Source organism: Somniosus microcephalus, chromosome 16 (genome assembly GCF_052327205.1).
Source record: "Somniosus microcephalus isolate GS21.2 chromosome 16, FLI_Smic_1.0, whole genome shotgun sequence".
In the NCBI taxonomy this organism is placed as follows: domain Eukaryota; kingdom Metazoa; phylum Chordata; class Chondrichthyes; order Squaliformes; family Somniosidae; genus Somniosus; species Somniosus microcephalus.
The window spans coordinates 16529419-16549644 of NC_141002.1; the positions used below are offsets into that span (position 1 = coordinate 16529419).

The 20226-nt window shown below is 46.9% G+C and overlaps 1 protein-coding gene and 1 long non-coding RNA gene across 3 annotated transcripts in view; one reads left to right on the top strand and one right to left on the bottom strand.

The window, feature by feature from the left end:
* LOC147105988 (uncharacterized) overlaps positions 1-20226 on the top strand; it is a 310673-nt gene that overhangs the window by 23105 nt on the left and 267342 nt on the right. The window lies entirely within an intron of this gene.
* Positions 1-20226, bottom strand: part of tbxas1 (thromboxane A synthase 1 (platelet)) — a 315721-nt gene that overhangs the window by 4321 nt on the left and 291174 nt on the right. For both annotated transcript variants that reach the window (XM_086008606.1, XM_086008607.1), the window contains exon 13: positions 5240-5402. In XM_086008606.1, the coding sequence (XP_085864732.1) occupies positions 5240-5402 (163 nt within the window). The remainder of the gene's footprint in view (positions 1-5239; positions 5403-20226) is intronic.

Consider the following 20226-nt stretch of genomic DNA (forward strand, 5'->3'; position numbering starts at 1 on the left):
ACTGCACCCAGTGAAAGGCCAGTGTCTAACCCACTGCACCCAGTGAAAGGTCAGTGTCTAACCCACTGCACCCAGTGAAAGGCCAGTGTCTAACCCACTGCACCCAGTGAAAGGCCAGTGTCTAACCCACTGCACCCAGTGAAAGGCCAGTGTCTAACCCACTGCACCCAGTGAAAGGTCAGTGACTAACCCACTGCACCCAGTGAAAGACCAGTGCTGATAGCAAAATACTGCAGATGCTGGAAATCCGAAATAACAACAGAAAATGCTGGAAAAACTCAGCAGGCCAGGCAACATCCGTGGAGAGAAAATAGAGTCAACGTTTCGGGTGAAAACCCTTTGTCAAGACTAAAGAAGCACAGGAAATGAAATAGATTAAGAGGCCAGGCTGGGAGAGAACAAAAGAGAAGAGACATTAAGAGGTATTCAAAACGAGACGAGATGGTGATAGGACTAGTGGAGACAAAAGACGGCTCTCGATTAGGTGTGAAATGCGCTGGCAGAATGGGAGACAGCTGCCATGTGGGAGAGAGAAAAAAAAAGGGGGGGGGAAAGCCAAAACAAAGGTGTGGATAATAAATATGAGTAAAAATGTAATGGGGGCCGTGGTTATGATCTGAAATTGTTGAACTCGATATTGAGTCCGGAAGGCTGCAAAGTGCCTAATCGGAAGATGAGGTGCTGTTCCTCGAGTTTACGGTGAGCATCCGTGGAACAATGCAAGAGGCTGAGGACGGTGAGGTCCGAGTGGGAATGGAGCGGTGAATTAAAATGACAGGCGACCGGAAGCTCGGGGTCACCCTTACGGACTGAACGGAGGTGTTCCGCAAAGCGGTCACCCAATCTGCATTTGGTCTTCCCAATGTAGAGGAGACCACATCGTGAGCAGCGACTACAGTATACTAGATTGCAAGAAGTACAAGTAAATCGCTGTTTCACCTGGAAGGGGTGTTTGGGGCCCTGGACAGTGGGAAGGGGGGAGGTATAAGGGCAGGTGTTACATCTCCTGCGCTTGCACGGGAAGCTGCCAGGCAAAGGGGAAGGGGTGCTGGGGGTGATAGAGGAGTGGACTAGGGTGTCTCAGAGGGAGCGGTCCCTATGGAATGCTGAAAGGGGAGGGGCGGGGAAGATGTGTTTGGTGGTGGGATCACTTTGGAGGTGGCGGAAATGGTGGAGGATGATCCGTTGAATGTGGAGGCTGGTGGGGTGAAAGGTGAGGACAAGGGGAACCCTATCGTGGTTCCGGGAGGGAGGGGCAGGGGTGAGGGCAGAAGTGCGGGAGATAGAACGGACATGGTCGAGGGCCGTGTCAACCACAGTAGAGGGGAATCCTCGGTTGAGGAAAAAGGAAGACATGTCGGAAGCACTGGTGTGGAAGGTGGCATCGTCGGAGCAGATGCGGCGGAGACGGAAAAAACTGAGAGAATGGAATAGAGTCCTTACAGGAGGCAGGGTGGGAGGAAGTGTAGTCCAGGTAGCTGTGGGAGTCAGTGGGCTTGTAGTGAATGTTTTCTCTCCACGGATGTTGCCTGGCCTGTTGAGTTTTTCCAGCATTTTCTGTTGTTATTAAAGACCAGTGTCTAACCCACTGCACCTAGTGAAAGGCCAGTGACTAACCTCCTGCACCCTGTGAAAGGCCAGTGACTAACCTCCTGCACCCTGTGAAAGGCCAGTGTCTAACCTCCTGCACCCAGTGAAAGACCAGTGACTAATCTCCTGCACCCAGTGAAAGGCCAGTGTCTAACGTCCTGCACCCAGTGAAAGGCCAGTGTCTAACCTCCTGCACCCAGTGAAAGGCCAGTGCCTAACCCCTGCACCCAGTGAAAGACCAGTGTCTATCTCCCTGCACTCAGTGAAAGGCCAGTGTTTAACCCAGTGCACCCAGTGAAAGGCCAGTGTCCAACTCCTGCACCCAGTGAAAAACCAGTGTCCAAACCCTGCACCCAGTGAAAGGCTAGTGTCCAACCCCTGCACCCAGTGAAAGGCCAGTGTCTAACCTCCTGCACCCAGTGAAAGGCCAGTGTCTAACCTCCTGCACCCAGTGAAAGGCCAGTGTCTAACCTCCTGCACCCAGTGAAAGTCCAGTGACTAACCTCCTGCACTCAGTGAAAGGTGAGTGTCTAACCTCCTGCACCCAGTGAAAGGCCAGTGTCTAACCTCCTGCACCCAGTGAAAGGCCAGTGTCTAACCCCTGCACCCAGTGAAAGCCAGTGTCTAACCTCCTGCACCCAGTGAAAGGCCAGTGTCCAACCCCTGCACCCAGTGAAAGGCCAGTGTCTAACCACCTGCACCCAGTGAAAGGCCAGTGTCTAACCTCCTGCACCCAGTGAAAGGCCAGTGACTAACCTCCTGCACTCAGTGAAAGGCCAGTGTCTAACCCTCTGCACCCAGTGAAAGGCCAGTGTCCAACCCCTGCACCCAGTGAAAGGCCAGTGTCTAACCCTCTGCACCCTGTGAAAGGCCAGTGTCTAACCAACTGCACCCAGTGAAAGGCCAGTTGTCTAACCTCATGCACCCAGTGAAAGGCCAGTGCCTAACCCAGTGCTCCCAATGAAAGGCCAGCGCCTAACCCAGTGCTCCCAGTGAAATGCCAGTGCCTAACCCAGTGAAAGGCCAGTGCCTAACCCAGTGCTCCCAGTGAAAGGCCAGTGCCTAACCCAGTGCTCCCAGTGAAAGGCCAGTGTCTAACACACTGTACCCAGTGAACATCCGGTGTCTAAACCACTCAACCCAGTGGAAGGCCAGTGTCCACCCCCTGCACCCAGTGAAAGGCCAGTGTCTAACCTCCTGCACCCAGTGAAAGGCCAGTGTCCAGCCCCTGCACCCAGTGAAAGGCCAGTTGTCTAACCAACTGCACCCAGTGAAAGGCCAGTTGTCTAACCAACTGCACCCAGTGAAAGGCCAGTGTCTAACCAGCTGCACCCAGTGAAAGGACAGTGTCTAACCTCCTGCACCTAGTGAAAGGCCAGTGTCTAAACCCTGCACCCAGTGAAAGGCCAGTGTCTAACCTCCTGCACCCAGTGAAAGGCCAGTGTCTAATTAACTGCACCCAGTGAAAGGCCAGTGTCTAATCAGCTGCACCCAGTGAAAGGACAGTGTCTAACCTCCTGCACCCAGTGAAAGGCCAGTGCCTAACCCAGTGCTTCCAGTGAAAGGCCAGTGCCTAACCCAGTGCTCCCAGTGAAAGGCCAGTGCCTAACCCAGTGCTCCCAGTGAAAGGCCAGTGCCTAACCCAGTGCTCCCAGTGAAAGGCCAGTGCCTAACCCAGTGCTCCCAGTGAAAGGCCAGTGCCTAATGCACTGTACCCAGTGAACATCCAGTGTCTAAACCACTCAACCAGTGGAAGGCCAGTGTCCACCCCCTGCGCCCAGTGAAAGGCCAGTGTTTAGCCCCTGCACCCAGTGTCTAACCCAGTGCACACAGTGAAATGCCCATGTCTAACCCAGTGAAAGGCCAGTGTCTAACCCACTACACCACCCAATCCCCATATCCTACAGTTATTTTGCTTACAATCCTCACACTATGGCCGCGAATTTAATGGAGGAGGCAGGATGGTGGCGGGAGAGCTGGTTTCCGGGTTCAGGTCCTGTTCCCAGCTGCAGCCGCTCTGTAAACATGGTTTTCCCTTGATTGGCCTTGTTAAGCCCGCCCTGCGGGCTTCCCTGCCAATTAACAAGAAGCGGGTCTGATGACGTCATTTAATGACACGTCATCAGCCGGTTTCCTTAAAGGGACCATGTCCACATGGAGTTTGACAGTTGTTCTGTCAGTGTCTTACAGCATTGAGGTGCTACAAACACTGACAATCACTGCACAAAGGTTAACTCCTGCACCCAGGCTCTCCAATTACTCTCTCCATATACTTATGGAGGGAGTCACAGCACGCAGGGAGGTTCTCTTCCCTTCCAAGGGCGGAAGAGACCTCCCCAGGACACCAACTTACCTTGCACCTCCACCCAACCCTCTCTATCTACTTTATCACTTTCCCATCTCACTAGCCACCCCTCACACTCACCCTCATCCTACTGGAAGCATAGCAACTAACAACACAAGGACAGGCACTTTAGAGGTTTAGCCAATGTCCTTGTGAAGTTTCTGGTAATGTGTTGTCATACAGTGAAATCTATTTTCCCAAAAGTGCCCCTTATTGGACAGATCTGAGCACACCTTGGGAAGTGTCTTACTGCGTTCCATTGATTGTTCAGTCATAAATTCCCCCCCACCGCCCCGGCAATAGTGATGAGTGTGCATAGAATGGCTTGGACACATCAAAGGGCTGCTTCACGGTGTTGGTATGGGATGGTGTCAACCTGGCGCATCATGTGGCAGCCAGGGTTTACAGCGTCAAGTGAAGAAAATCTGGCCATGGTGATGCCATCGCTGGCCTCCCGGCCAGCAATGTTGTCAGGGGTTGATGCCCTGTGTCCAGTGCAGCATCAGGTGATGGCGGAGAAGGTTGGTAATGTTGTTGGTGTGCCTGGTGATGTTGGTGTTGGGGCTGATCGTGGAAGGATTCAGAGGACCAAGGTATGATTTTTTCAAGGGCGACGATGTTGCTGCAATAGATGGCAGCTCCAGGTGAGATAACAGTAGCGATCTGTCAATGGTGAGAGAGGTTCTCCCAATGAGGTGGCACTGGACATACAGTTGGATCTAAAAACTTGTAAGCTAAAGAAATCTCTATATGTATTAAAAATGCAGTAACCAACATTTTCTGTGCTCTGAAACTCACCATCTGCAACACGGCATCCTTGACACCACTTCTGCAGCTGTCAGCTATTCACAAACATCAGAGCAGCCTCAAAACACGCCAGATTGAGCTGGCGTGTTCCCCGAACGGCAGGTAAAACCGTGGGGGAGAACGTAAAATTAGAAGTAAGCCTCAAAATAATCTTAAATTGGCTCTTAACAAGCCACTTAAGTAGCTGAATTGTATCCCCCGCCGCTTGGTGTCGGGTCAGTTCTGCGCTGACAGACCCGACAACTGGGAGACTCGCGTGGAGGCAGGTTGACGGCAGGTTTCCTACCCACTGTCAATCTTTGCTATTTTGTCAGCGGACCCGACTCCAAACCCGCCCCGAGCGCTAATAAATTCGCGGCCTATGTGTTGTCTGTGAGCATGATTTTCTCTAATAAATGTATAAGCAAAGACTCTGTGCCTAGAACTCGCACTGTATCCCTCTAGTATTTAATCAACAAGGCCCAGTTATATACTATGACAGATCTAAATGTTACGTACCTGTGTTTCGGGGCAGGTCTGGAAACTGTACTTTGACAGAAGCCGCACCAGTGCAATCTTGATTTCCAACTGTGCCAGTCTCATTCCGATACAGTTTCTGGGTCCTGCGCCAAAGGGCAGATACACAAAAGGATGGCGCTCTGCTTTCATCTCCGCAGTGAATCTGATGATCAAACACATTAAAGAGATGACATGAATCCAATCCGTATAGGGGAGATGTGTGAAGTGTAACTGGGATCTATATAATGAACGCAGAGCTGCTTTGAGTTTAGACTTCTGTTAATGAGAACTAATCTTGGCTTCCCAAGTTTCCTTAGCTCAGAGCGCCCGACTGTGACTGAGCGAGTGCAGTGATAGAAATTCCTCTCGGAAGTTGCATGCGTCTTTCTGAGGACCCGTCTGAGCCCAAGTTCAACTTAGTGGTAAAAAAGAGAAGTTGCGTAAGCTGTTAATGTCAGGCACTGATTTGAATAAGGTGAATTCTCCATGATCAGGACCTGGCACTTGAATCTCTGCTGCGATTACCAAAGATTATTAAATCAATGCCTGGATTATGTGCTCATGTCTCTGGAGCGGGACTTGAATCCATGACCTTTTGTCTCAGAGACAAGAGTGCTGCCCACTGAGCCACAGCTGATACATAAAGAGAAGATGGTGTGAAGTACAAGTAAGGAATATGCCTAAATTTAAAGAATGACAGTGAATCTTCTCATCCTCCTTTCCGCTGTAATATTTTCCATATCTTCGGAAATGTGCTGGTGGATGAAGTGAATTCAGACCACCGTGGGGCAAAGACAAGGGCCCAGAACTTCGGGTCTCCACGGGTGAGTACGCACGGGGTACTCACCCGTAAGCCCAATGGAAGTGCCGGTTTCCTGCATGCACTGCGCATGCGCGGGAAACCGGCACTTCCGTTCCCCTGAAAGAAGGGGTTCAGAAGTCGAACGCGTGCGCAGGAGAGGCTGCGCGTGTGCATCGAACTTAGTTTTTTTTTACAGGTTTTCTCGGGAGGGTAAGTCTGCAGAATTTACACATATAAAAAGCAGGCATAAGGCCTGCTTTTTACAAGGTAAGTGGTGAATTAATTAAAATGAAAACATTTTTTCCACAGGTTTATTATTTTTAAATACTTTAAAGAAAGGTAAGTTTATTTTTAGCCCCGTTAGAAAATAAAATTATTTTTTTCAAAAATTTAAATTAGTTTAAAATAGTTATTTCATGTAATTTATAGTTTACTAGCTGGAGTGCCCGGCGGTGCCGAGGGTTTTTTGAGGGCATGTTGTTGGAAGAGAGAGAGACTGGGGGGAGAAGAGAGAGACTGGGGGGGAGAGAGTGACTGGGGGGGAAGGGGGGGAGAGAGCAACTGGGGGGAAGAGAGAGAGAGAGAGACTGGGGGGGGGAGAGAGAGACTGGGGGAGAAGAGAGAGATGGGGGGAAGAGAGAGAGAGACTGCTGGATTCAGTTCGGGATTAGCCTGGAGCGAGAGGGGGGGAAGGAGCGCCTCAGGCCTGGCCCGATGGACCCCTGCGAAGGAAGGAAGAAGGTGAGCTCTCCCTCCCTCTCCCACCCCCTCACTCTTTCCCTCCCTCACCCTCTCTCTCCCTCCCGTCTCTCCCTGCTTTACTCTCTCTCCCTCCCTCCCCTCTCTGCCTCTCCTCTCCTCTCCCTCCCCCTCTCCTCACCCTCCCTCCCCTTCTCCTCACCCTCCCTTCCCCTCTCCTCTCCCTCCCTCCCCCTCTCCTCTCCCTCCCCCTCTCCTCTCCCTCCCCCTTCTCCTCTCCCTCCCCCCTCTCCTCTCCCTCCCTCCTCCTCTCCTCTCCCTCCCCCTCTCCTCTCCCTCCCCCCTTCTCCTCTCCCTCCCCCCTCCTCTCCCTCCCTCCCCCCTTCTCCTCTTCCTCTCCCCCTCTCCTCTCCGTGCCCCCCTCTCCTCTCGCTCCCCCTCTCCTCTCCCTCCTCGTCTCTCCCTGATTTCCTCTCTGTCCCTCCCTCCCCCTCTCTGTCTGCCTTTCCTGAGAGCCCAGCAGCGGTGAGTCGAAGCCCCCGTGTGCGGATCAACGGCTCAGGGCCGGCCGGTGCACGGCCTAGCGCGTAAAGCCCGGCCGGACTCACCTTAGCTGAGGTCGCGCTCCGGGCCGACGTTGACGCGCGCGCTGACTCCCGCCCCGCCAGCCTTTACTAAGATGGCGGCAATGGCTACGCTCGGCTCAGTCCCGCGCCGCCAGCCTTTACCAAGATGGCGGCGACTGCGGGGCGGGCGGTGCCTAGCTCGGGCGTGGCTGGCGAGGAGAGGCCGAGGCCTGCAGGTGGGGTAACCCTCCAAGGTTGCGGCGCCCGGCGGAGGCAGCGAGTCAAGAGGAAAAAAAAGGGTGAAAGGTAGGAAAATTAATCAGCTTAGAAAAAATATTTACAAATTAATTTACTTTTTTTAAAAACAATTTCCCCTCCACACACACAGAAAGTGGGAAAAATAAACACACAGAAAGTGGGAAAAATAAATCAATAGTTAGAAATCAAGATGGCGGCCACTCACCTCAGCTCAGAAGGATTAGGCCCGCCCACACACACAATGAACCTTTCCCCCGTGATGCACCGATTGGTCAACCATCACGTCACTCAACGCTAATGAGCGGAATTTTGCCATTTTCTGAACCTTTTTTGTATACTGTCGGAACAATTTTTGTCTGACCAAAAAGTAAATATGCCTATTAGACTCCCCTAATGATAAGCTTTCTTTTGATATAACATATGTGTAGGTACGCTCTATAACTTTTGATTGTATAGCCGGACAGACAGACAGACAAACAGACAGACAAACAGACAGACAAACTCTTTTATATATATATAGATTTAAAAAATGTGATTAAAAAAATTTTTTATTTGAAGATTTCGTGATGTTTTGGGGCCCGTAGTATTTTTAAGTTTTGACAGCTCTTCCTGTCAAACTTATGAATGGGCATTTCCCTGCTCCGATTGGCTCTCCATGGCCCACGTGATCCCAGGGAACGCATCGAACTAACTGCGCCCCTGGGATACGCAAGCACTGCGCGCCGGCAGTTGGAGGAGGCCCAGGATCGGAATTCCACGGGGGCCCACAGCTCAACGGCCGGCGCGCAAGGTAAGTGCAGGTCGGAGGCTTGCACCCGCGGGAAGCCCCCGACCTGAATTTCTGGGCCAAGGTTACAATGTGCAGAGGACTCCCAACTCACTGCTTAGGGGATGTCCTTGAAGTGAACATGCTCTCTGGGCACTGAACGGCTAACCCAGGTGGCAGGGAGCACCAAGCAACAGGATAGTTTCGGGTGGGAAAAGGGGAGAATGAAGCACAATCAAAGAGAAGAGTTTTAGGAATTTCTGAAGGCAGAGAATGACATGCTGAGGTGAAGTAATTTGGGGAGAGAATGCCTGGAAAGAGGAATATAGTGATTGAAAGACCAGGCGCCAATGGTGGAGCAAAGCAACCGGTGAATATGCAGTAATCAGTTGTCACAGGAGCAGAGACAGGGACGTTTGCCTGGAGAAGGTCACTCAGACAGGACATAGTGATACACACATGAAGTTTGAAGATGACAGTAGCAGGAGGAAGGGGACTTAAGCTTTTACGTGTGTCATCAGAGTGTCGTTTTTGGGTGACTGTAGGAGCGATAAAATAGGTTAACCATATATTCAGAACTTGGCTTATGAAATACAGCTAAATAAGAAATGGTTATTTTATCAATTGTTTTGATGCCAAACCAGTATTTTACCTTCTGTGTGTCCAGGCCTACCTGTAACATTTGTATGTAACCCTTTTCTTGTGACACCTGTTAAGCTTTTAATATAAATTTTCCTATTAAATGGGAGAGACTGTGCTGGAAACACCCTGTAATTGCATAATCTGGCCATCAGGCGGCATTTCCCCACAAATCACAGACTCCTTCGGCATTGCCACAGACTGGCCGTATATTCAGTACTGCTAAGCGGAACGCAACCTGCTGTGGATGCCTGTTGCTCTAATGTAATTGGGAGATGCAGTCGTTTATTACATTTCGTTTCTGGGATGCCTGTGTTAATGGAGACTCCGTTTCAGCTGCCCAGCTAGAGAGAGCTCTTTGTTTTAAGTTCTCTGCTGACTAGAAGAGTTGGGTCCGTTCTGGAACTTTTGACATGTTCCACAGTGCACGAAATGTGCTTATGTTTTAAAGCTGATGTTCAGAGAGAGACTTGGTGGTGCCTTTATTATTTTTATGTATTGAGGAGAGTAGAGAAATGTATAATTTTCTGTTTTACAATGTTTACTTGTTTCATTTAAATAAAACCATTTGTTTGTTCAGAGACTGAGTTTGTGCATATTCACTCTGCCTTACAAAGGGAGGAGTTGCAGATGGCAACACGTGATACATTCCCACAGCTTTTGTAAAAAGTGAGGCTTCTCCATTTCAATTCCTTCATCTTGCTCTTGTTTATCTAGAGAAAGGCGCACTCCAGGTCGTAGGGTAAGGGAGGGCCTACTGATGCTGAATCTGAGAAAAGATCTAGAGTAAAAACCCAAAAATGTGACATTTTGTAACATAAAACAGGTTATATTTCACAATACAGTATAATGATTAGGCTGAATTATAAAGTTGAAGGCCTCAGCTTCTACCAAACGCCTTGGCTTGGACTTGATATTTTTGTCCGGGCTGTGACTCCATTAGCTGAAGTCAGATCCTGCAGTCTGATCATGTGCAGTGTTCACAATGTCCCAGAATGTATTATTAGCATTCAGTGAGCCCAACTGATACAATGCTTTTCTTCCTTCTCTAATGGTATTTGTTTGTTTTTCAAAATTATTTGAAGAAAAACTAGAGAACAGGTAAAGCTTACACTAAGTGTTTTTTAAAATAGGTGTGTGAGAGAGAATAAAACACGGATCCACTTTAAATATGATGGGCTGTACAGATTACACATCTGTTGCAGCTTTTGTTTATGTTCAAATTTAAAACATTATTTTTCCTAGTGGAAAAGTTAATGGTGTTTTTCTGTGTCAAAGTATTTCATTTTATGTTTATTGAAAATGATTTAAATACAAACTGGATGATTTTGAGTAGGTTTTCAACTAAATTTTTAAATGAAAGCTATTCCTTTTTACTACTGAAAGCGTGTCAAGCTGAGAGATACAGAGTGAATGTCGCAAACAGAGACAGTGGGGGGAATTTTTCAGGTGGTCAGCGGACACGTTCGGTGGTGGGTCAGGTGGGAACATGTCAACCCGTCGCCACGCGACTTTCCCAGATGTTGGGTCTGTCAGGGCTGAACAGACCCGACACGCAGTGGTGGGAGAGGCAATTCAGGTCATTATGACCTTGTTAACAGCCCACTAAAAAGCATTTTGAGCTCACCTTACCATTTTACGAGGATGCCCACGGGGTCCATGCTGCTCGGGGATCACGTCAGGTAAGGAGGTTGGGAGTTGTATGACCATGGAATCATCTCATTACTTGACAGCTATAAAAGCACCGATCTCACAGTTATTCACTTTCCAAGCTCAGAAGCTGTTGCTTACTGCATTTGGAAGACAGATTGGGCTTTATGCAGGTTGCAAGTGTTTGGAGCAAACTCTCTATCCAGTGTCACCTCATTGGAACTGACAGATTGCTTCTGTCATCTCAAATTCACCTGCCATCTATTACATCAGCATCGGTGCCCTTGAAACTATCTCACCTTGGTCTTCAGAATCCCACCACGATCAGCCCCAACACCAGCAGCACCAGGCACACCAGCAGCACCAACAACAACACCAACCTTCTCCGCAATCAACTGATGCTGCACAGGACAGAGGGCATCAGCACCTGACCAAATTGCTGCCCGGGACGCCAGGGATGGCCTCACCATGGCCACATTTACTTCACTTGATGCTGTACACCCTGGCTGCCACATGATGCACCAGGTTGGCTCCACCCCACACCAGCACCATAAGGCATCCCTACAATGCCCAAGCCATTCCTTTCACACTCATCACCATTGCAGGGGGTACCATTATGTCTCACCATTCACAGCAACTCACTAAGCCACTTCCAAATGTGTACACAGATCTGTCCAAGAACACAAAAGTGTTGAAAATAAAGGTTTCAATGTTTGACAGCACATTAACAGAAACTTTACATGAACATTGGCTAAAACACACAAGTGTTGACCCTTGTGTGTTGTTAGTTGGTATGATTGGACTAGGATGAGGGTGAGTGTGAGGGGTGGCTAGTGAGATGGGGAAGTGATAATGTAGATAGAGAGGGATGGGTGGAGATGCAAGGTAAGCTGGTGTGAGTAAAGATGTGCAGGAGTAGGTTAGGGATGGAAGAGTGATGGGGATGTGATGAGTGGCACAGCAGGATGAGGTTGAGTGTGGCTTTGCAGTAACGTTTGTGATCTACTGAGATCATTGAAAGGTTTGCGTCACTGCAGCCTGGTCCTCCTGATGACATCCCTACTTGTGTCCTCCTGTGCAATGTGCAACCAGGCTGCGTTGGTCTCCTGGGGAGGTCTCTTCCGCCCATTGGAAGGGAAGAGAACCTCCCTGCGTGCTGTGATGAGGGAGTCATGGGAGAGCCTGGGTGCAGCTGTGCACCTCTGTGCAGTGCTTGTCAGTGTTTGCAGCACCTCAATGCTGTAGAACACTGACAGCACAACTGTCAAAATCAATTTGCGCATGGTCCCTTTAAGGAAACCGGCTGATGACGCGTCATCAAATGATGTCATCAGACCCGCTTCCTTCAATTGGCCGGCAAACGCACTGGGCGGGCTTAACAAGCCCAATCAACATAAAATCATTCCACACTATGGGCTGCAGCCAGCAGTGGGGTCGGGACCCGCCACCGACGTGGCCCACGACGGACCCGTCGAGGTAGGGGAAATCGCGACAAGTGTCTTTCCTCAATCTATTTTGAATACTTTTTTCCCCCCAATAAAGAACAGTTGAGTTGAATTCTGAAAGCTTTTCAGGCAAACAGAAAGGCGTTGATTGCTATCACCTGTGTTTTGTTGGTAGAAAATTGAAACATTCTACTAGTGACAGCTGTGAAAGAGACACAGACAGAGAGATACAGACACTGGTCCAGGGACTAATTACAAAACACTGAGCTCAACATTTGCAATGATCGCTTAGAAACTTACAAACCAGTGCCGGAAAACTCGCGGACCCTCCCCTTTGCTGACAGGCCCATACTGTTCTTCATTGCCCAAACTCCACCCGCATCCCAGTGCTGCCAACTCCCAGAGCTGTCCCTCCAATGCTACTAAAGCCCAGGATTTCCTCCTCTGCTGCTGAACATCATCTCCCTTTCTACTTACCTCCAACTGGTACATCTTGCGTACCATCTTATGGTGCTGAATCTTGCTTGAAAAATAACGGCATGTTAATGATGTGCACTGTAATTAATGCGTAAATCGGCCAGCAAGGTCAGACAAAGAAGAGATATGTCATGAGTTGAGAATCTCTGGAACTTGCTGGCCGATTTACACCGCTCGCTATTTGCTTCGTGCAAACGGCATCTCACCCTTAGCCTCACTGTTATTTTTAAGAACTTGCCACATTAATTGGCCATTAAGTGCGCCACAGAAAGATAGGGCTGGAACTTATCAGCGGAAGTACCTTTTTAACGACCTGATAATTGTTAATGCAATGACAATGAACCTTTTTGGCCCAGAAATGTAATAATTTAAATTGTGGAGTCTCATTCCTGCATGTAGTAAATTGCTGTTTTGAGATTGTAAAAAATTTTTCTTACTTTTCTTTTCTCTCCTTTTTCTCTCTTAATCCAATCTTTCTTTTCCTCTCTCCATTTCTCTTTCTGTACTTGATTTGAATCTAATTCACTGTCCTTCTCCGTCATTCCTCTGTTTCTTTCTCAATCCTTGAAATGAAGAATAGATTTGCCTTTCTAATCTAGGCTTTATTAACTTAAAAATCCTGTAGCACATCTTCAACACCCAGTCCCATCTAAAGGCTGGAAAGAACTGAATTTAAGATGGCCACCACAAATCACATGACATCAACTACCAATGAGATTACAGCATATATCCCAAGGCAGGAAACAAACAACCAATCACAATACTTCTTACTAAACATAAAGAATAATCACCACATTCACTCCTCCTTTTAAAATATACTCCAACCTAAATAACCTTTACAATTTATAATTAATTATTTACAACTAAAACTATGCACAGACAAATAAAACTATTCAACATGACACAATACTAAGTGAGCAACAACAAATAGTAACATTGCACATAAGTATTAAGTATCTCTCAACTAAAATAATATAATATTTCAACAATTTTAAAACATTACTATCAATTTAAAAGTCCATTTTCAATCGGTCGACCGGATATCTTGTTCGTGTCGACCTTCTCAACCTTGGTGAAATTCCTTGCCCTCCCACACCAGGAGACACAGAAGTATCTTCTGCAGGAAGGCTATCCATATCCCGATTTTCAACGGTTTCCGGATTAGAAATCCCATCAGGAGGTAAACTGGGACCGTCATGAACATCCATCGAGGGCTGACTAATAGAAGTATAATTATCTGCAGTCGGATTGGAAATATTCGTAGTATCTGTAACAGCATCCACATTATCTGAATCATGACTATTGTTGATATCCTCAGAAGAGGGCTGGCCACCACAAGGAGCCAAGTCTTTAATTGAAACGGTACTTTCTTTCCCATCTTGGAATCGAATATGAGCATATTGGGAATTTGCCTCCAACAGCTCCACCTCCTCCACTAAAGGATCATATTTTGACAATCTAACATGGCGTTGAAGCAGCACAGGTCCCTGCATAGTAAGCCATGAAGGTACCGAATATCCCATAGTAGATCTCTGCGGATAGTTAAAGAGCCTTTCATGGGGGGTCACATTAGTAGCCGTTGAAAGCAATGATCTAATGGAATGCAGGGCATCAGGCAGTACCATTTCCCACTGTGTATTCTTAAGGTTCCGGGATGTCAAAGCCAACATAACTGCCTTCCAGATCACCCCATTGTATCGTTTGCACTGTCCATTACCCTGGGGATTATACGGGGTAGTTCTGTTAGTAGAAATTCCCCGACTCTGAGAAGGTATTCCTTCAACTGGGAAGACATAAAAGAACTTTCCTGATCCGAATGGATATACGTAGGCATCCCAAAGATGACAAAAAGTTGAGTCAGACATTTGATAACTGTAGCAGCTGATACATCTGCGCAAGGAAAAGCAAAAGGGAACCTTGAAAACTCATCCACAACAGTAAATATATATCGGTTTTGAGTAGTTGAAGGAAGAGGCCCCTTGAAATCGACGCTCAAACGTTCAAAAGGAGAAGTAGCCTTTATAAGATGAGCTCGTTGAGGCTTAAAGAAATTCGGTTTACACCGAGCACAGATAGAACATGATGAAGTCATCTGCTTGACGTCTTCAACTGAAAAGGGCAAATTCTTACTGCGTACGAAGTGTATCATCCTCGTAACCCCAGGATGGCATAAGGCATTGTGAAGATTAATAAGCGTATCTCCGTGAATCACAGAACAATAAGCCCTCGACAGCGCATCAGCAGCAACATTATCCTTCCCCGGACGATAAACTATATCAAAATGGTAACATGCCAACTCAATCCTCCACCTCATTATTTTATCATTCTTAATCTTTCCAAAATGTTTGACATCAAACATAAAGGACACAGACTTTTGATCAGTTACCAACGTAAAATGTCGCCCCGATAAATAATGTCTCCATTTACGCAGTGCTTCTACTATTGCATACGCCTCTTTCTCTATTGAAGAATGCCTTTTTTCACTATTGTTCAAGGTACGTGAGAAAAAGGCCACAGGTCTTCCATTTTGGTTCAGAGTAGCCCCGATTGCAAAATCAGAAGCGTCCGTCTCAATCACAAAAGGAACCTGCTCATCAATAGAATGCACAACTGCTCCAAGGATATCCTTTTTAAAATTATCAAAACACGTCCTGGCCTCCCATGATAGAGGATATGTCGTAACCCGAATAAGAGGCCGGATCTTCTGTGAAAAATTTGCAATCCAATTAGAATAGTAAGAAAACAGTCCAACAACTCGTTGCAAAGCCTTAGAATTAGTAGGACAAGGTAAATCAATCAATGGTCGCAGACGTTCTGGGTCTGGTTTAATCTTGTTTCCCGAGATAATGTACCCCAGTAGATTTACCTCAGTGGTCGAAAAGGTACACTTCTCTTTATTGAAAGTTAAACCAACTTTTTCCGCAGCTTGAAGGAATCTTTCTAAATTAGAATCATGCTCCACCCTTGATTTGCCACACACCGTGCTGTCATCTAAGTATGAAAAGGTGTCAGAGAGAGAGTTATCACTTATAAAAGCATCCATTGCCCGTTGAAAACAAGCAACACCATTAGTAACACCAAATGGTATTTGGCAAAACTGATACAGCTTTCCACCAGCCTCAAAGGCCGTATATGGTTGATCCTTCTTAACAATAGGAATCTGATGATAAGCACTCTTTAGGTCAATAGTGCTAAAAACCTTATACTGAGATACTTTATTGATAAGCTCATCAATCTTAGGCAAAGGGTACGCATCTAATTGAGTATACCTATTAATAGTTTGGGAATAGTCTATCACCATTCGTTTCTTATGTCTCTCGTTAGTCGTGACAACTACCTGTGCCCGCCAAGGCGAACAACTAGGTTCAATGATTCCTTCCAATAAGAGACGTTGAACTTCAGAATTAATAAATTCTCTATCCTGACTGCTATACCTTCTTGACTTGGTAGCAATTGGCTTACAATCCGGCATCAAATTGGAAAAAAGTGATAATGGGGAAATGGATAAAGAGGTTAATCCACAAATAGATAAAGGTGGCTTAGTCCCGCCAAATGAAAGACTGAGAGACTCGTGTAACTGAAGCACATCATGACCAATCAAAATATCCGCACAGAGATTAGGCAAAACAGATAGGCGTATATCAGTATACGTATTACCTAGAAGAATCAATTTCACAAGGCAACAACCAGCTACTTGTGAAGTAAGAGTCGTCTGAGCCATACACACCTGATAGGAAACAGGCGAAATTTTCAAATGCTTCTCCTTTGCAAACTGAAGACTTATAAAACTCTCGGTACTGCCCGTATCTATAAGGGCCTTCACTTCCAACCCATTAACTTGGGCCGTAACTATAGCTTTGTTTAGGCCATGAGCAAATGCAGCAGAAATTGATGCAATAAACGCCCTATCTAAAGGCTGAATAGTCACAGAGGAGGTAATTGAACCTGATGATTTACACACACGTGCGTAATGACCTCTCTTGCCGCATTTACTACACACAGCCTCCCGAGCAGGACACTTCAGACGAGGGTGCCGGACGTTCCCACAAAAATAACACTTCTGAATCCTAGAGGCAACAGCCGCTGAAGTAGAAACTGTTTCAGAATCTAGTAAACCACTCCTATTAAGTCCACATAATTCCTTTTCATCCGGAACTGCCGAAACCACAGTCACAGGCCGATTAAAAAGAGCATAAGAATCTGAACTTCTCTGAGCCACATCCAATGTAGAAGCTTGCTCAAAAGCACTCTTAAGATCCAAAGTCTTATTTTCTAACAACCGCTGACGAATTGATCTAGACAGTAATCCATTAATAAAAGCATCCCGTACCGATTCTTCCTTATATTCTTCAGCTGTCACGGCCTTATAATTACAGTTAACACTAAGGCACCGAAGTGCTTGTAAATAAGTATCCAAAGATTCTCCCACCTGCTGCCTACATGCAGATAGGAGGTGACGTGCAAATACCTCATTCTTTGGTTTAACAAAAATCTTTTCCAATGTAGAAATAGCCACTTCGTAAGTTTTACAGTCCAAAATATACTTATACACATCCGGAGCAATGTAGTTGATCAGCATATTCAGCTTATTTAGAGACTCTTGATCCAACACGCCCAAAAAGTTTTTAAATGTACAATACCAATGTTTCCATTTATCATCCACTCCTGCAGAATTAGGGTCAGCATTGAATCGTTCTGGTTGAAGATATCGCTCCATTCTGACATAAAGTTAATAAATTGAAATGAAGAATAGATTTGCCTTTCTAATCTAGGCTTTATTAACTTAAAAATCCTGTAGCACATCTTCAACACCCAGTCCCAACTAAAGGCTGGAAAGAACTGAATTTAAGATGGCCACCACAAATCACATGACATCAACTACCAATGAGATTACAGCATATATCCCAAGGCAGGAAACAAACAACCAATCACAATACTTCTTACTAAACATAAAGAATAATCACCACAATCCTTAAATCACATTGGTTGAGGAGATAGACCGTTGGTCCTGCATTTCACTAAGGTCCCAGATGCCCCGTTGCCCTCACCTTTCAGCTCGTACCGCCAGCAAGTTACGGTGCAAAACAATTTCAAGCTGAAGGGTGAGGGAAAAATCGAACTAACGGCGTACGCCGTGAAATGCCCCGTCCCAGCAACATTTGCCCAATGTGTCTCCTCAGATTAAAAAAATGGTAAGGGACTAGAATTTCCTATTTTATTTGTTCTAGGGCAAAACTGCCATCTTTGGATCATTTTTGGCCCCATGCCCAGTGCAACTTCGTAAAATCATCCATCAATGGGAAGGGAATTGAACACTGTGGAGGGAAAAATGTTTTTTTTAATTTTAAAACAACACAGGCATTGAAGAATGACAGGACTGATAAAAGGGGAAGAATGGATGTTGTGAAAGAGCTGGACAGATGACGAGTATATCTTTCCCCAGAGGATGCATGATTAGACCACACTACTGCATAAACATTAAGCAAGGAGTACAATTACTCCCTGCAGACTGCTCTACTGATATTCTTGTTTGCTTTCCTGCAACTAAAACATTCCTCTTTCTTTTAACCATTTATTCTTATATTGCTTCTTTGTCGTAAACAGGTGCAAAGACAGAAGCTTTAACCATTTATACTTCAATGCAGCAAGTGCTACTGTGTTCTAATGTTCAAACCTTCTCATTTACATACTTTCATAGGCTGACACTAAGCTAAACAGAGATGGTTTTTTTCACTCCAATTTTCCCCTTTCCTCTTCTGAAGGCTCAGGTTGGGGTCATGGGCACCAGTTGCCTTCCAGTACCTACTAGTGACCAGTCCTCATTTGGGAACCTAAAGGGTGGTTGCTACCAAGCTATTTAGCTGTGGAGTATATCACAGCTGAGCCCAATGTGGTCTTTACACACTCACACGCGCGTGTGCATACACGCACGCACGCACACACTTTCAACTTGACAGTGGTCAGTAGGTAGCAATAAGGGCTGGGAACTGTGGCTGTTTTGCTCCCTCACTATCCCCCCCCCAAATGCAGTGCTCAAGCTGTGACTTAGGCGGAGCCTCAGCACTGACCGAGGACACAGCTTGGGGCCTTTTGGCTTGTACTAGTAAATATGTCAGTATCCAAGTGTGTGAGCTCTGGGTAGTCTGCAGGATTGAGTGGATGAACACCAGACCAGTAATAAAGAAGGTCATTTTGAGGTTTTTTTCCACCAAAGTAACCCAGAAAGGTGATGCGAAATTACCTTTCCTTTTGAGAAAGCAAGATTATCGATGTGGAGATTTGTAAAACAAAATCTCAGTCCCTTCAACAATAACTTGGTGCAATAACATTCTACTCAGCCCAGATACAAGATCGTGACTTTGTTTCGTTACAGGTACAACCCCGGTAATCCTGCACCCTCGGGACCAGGCCGGTGCCGGACCATTAAAACTTCCGAACCACTGAAGGGCTCCTTGTACTGAAACCAAAATTCGAGGGGGAAGTGCAACGAGGACTTTCTGGAGGCCGAGCTGGTTGCAGTACTGGAAGTGCTTACAAGTGGAATAGACACTTCGCCATGCAGTCACAGAGCATAATTAAACCCAATGGCCTAGAAATTGTCTATAGCCCCGTTTGGGGCGCCAGCCTCGCCAGGGCGCTAAAAGTAGCGCCCCGGAAGCATTTGCGGCCGCCCGCCAGAAAGGGGAGGGGCCTTGTTCAGCGCGATCTGGGGCCCAGCTGGGCCACCGACGATCGCGAGTGCCGGCAAAAGAGCCCGGCACCGAGGAGACGTGCCGGGCTCTTGGAACGCAGCCGGCACTCCGCCGGTTTCAATTCGTACCGGACCGTCGGGTGCCGGATTACCGGTGTTGTACCTGTAGTATAAAACGGGCGATAGTGAGTCGGCAGCCCATTTTACATCTCTCCCAATTTTTATTTCCCTTGGACAGTAACACATGGAAAAAAAATCGGGAGAGGTATAAAACGATCTGCCGACTCGCTATCGCTCGTTTTACACCATCGCACAAAGCCAAAAATCTACCCCACGGAGTTCACTGCAGAAACATCGAAACATAGAAGATAGGAGCAGGAGTAGGCCATTCGGCCCCTCGAGCCTGTTCCGCCATTCAATGCGATCATGGCTGATCATCCAAATTCAGTACCCGGTCCCTGCCTTCTCCCCATACCCCTTGATCCCTTTAGCCTTAAGGAATATATCCAACTCATTCTTGAATATATTTAATGAATTGGCTTCTACTGCCTTCTGTGGTAGAGAATCCCACAGATTCACCACTCTCTGGGTGAAGAAATTCCTCCTCATTTCTGTCCTAAATGGCTTACCCCTTATCCTTAGACTGTGACCCCTGGTTCTGGACTCCCCGACCATCGGGAACATCCTTCCTGCATCTAGTCTGTCCAGTCCTGTCAGAATTTTAAAAGTTTCAATGAGATCCCCTCTCATTCTTCTAAACTCCAGTGAGTACAAGCCGAATCGTCCCAATCCCTCCTCATACGTCATTCCTGCCATCCCAGGTATCAGCCTGGTGAATCTTCGCTGAACTCCTTCCATGGCAAGAACATCCTTCCTCAGATAAGGCGACCAAAACTGCACACAATACTAAGATGTGGTCTCACCAAGGCCCTGTACAACTGTAGCAAGACATCCTTGTTCCTGTACTCAAACCCTCTCGCTACGAAGGCCAACA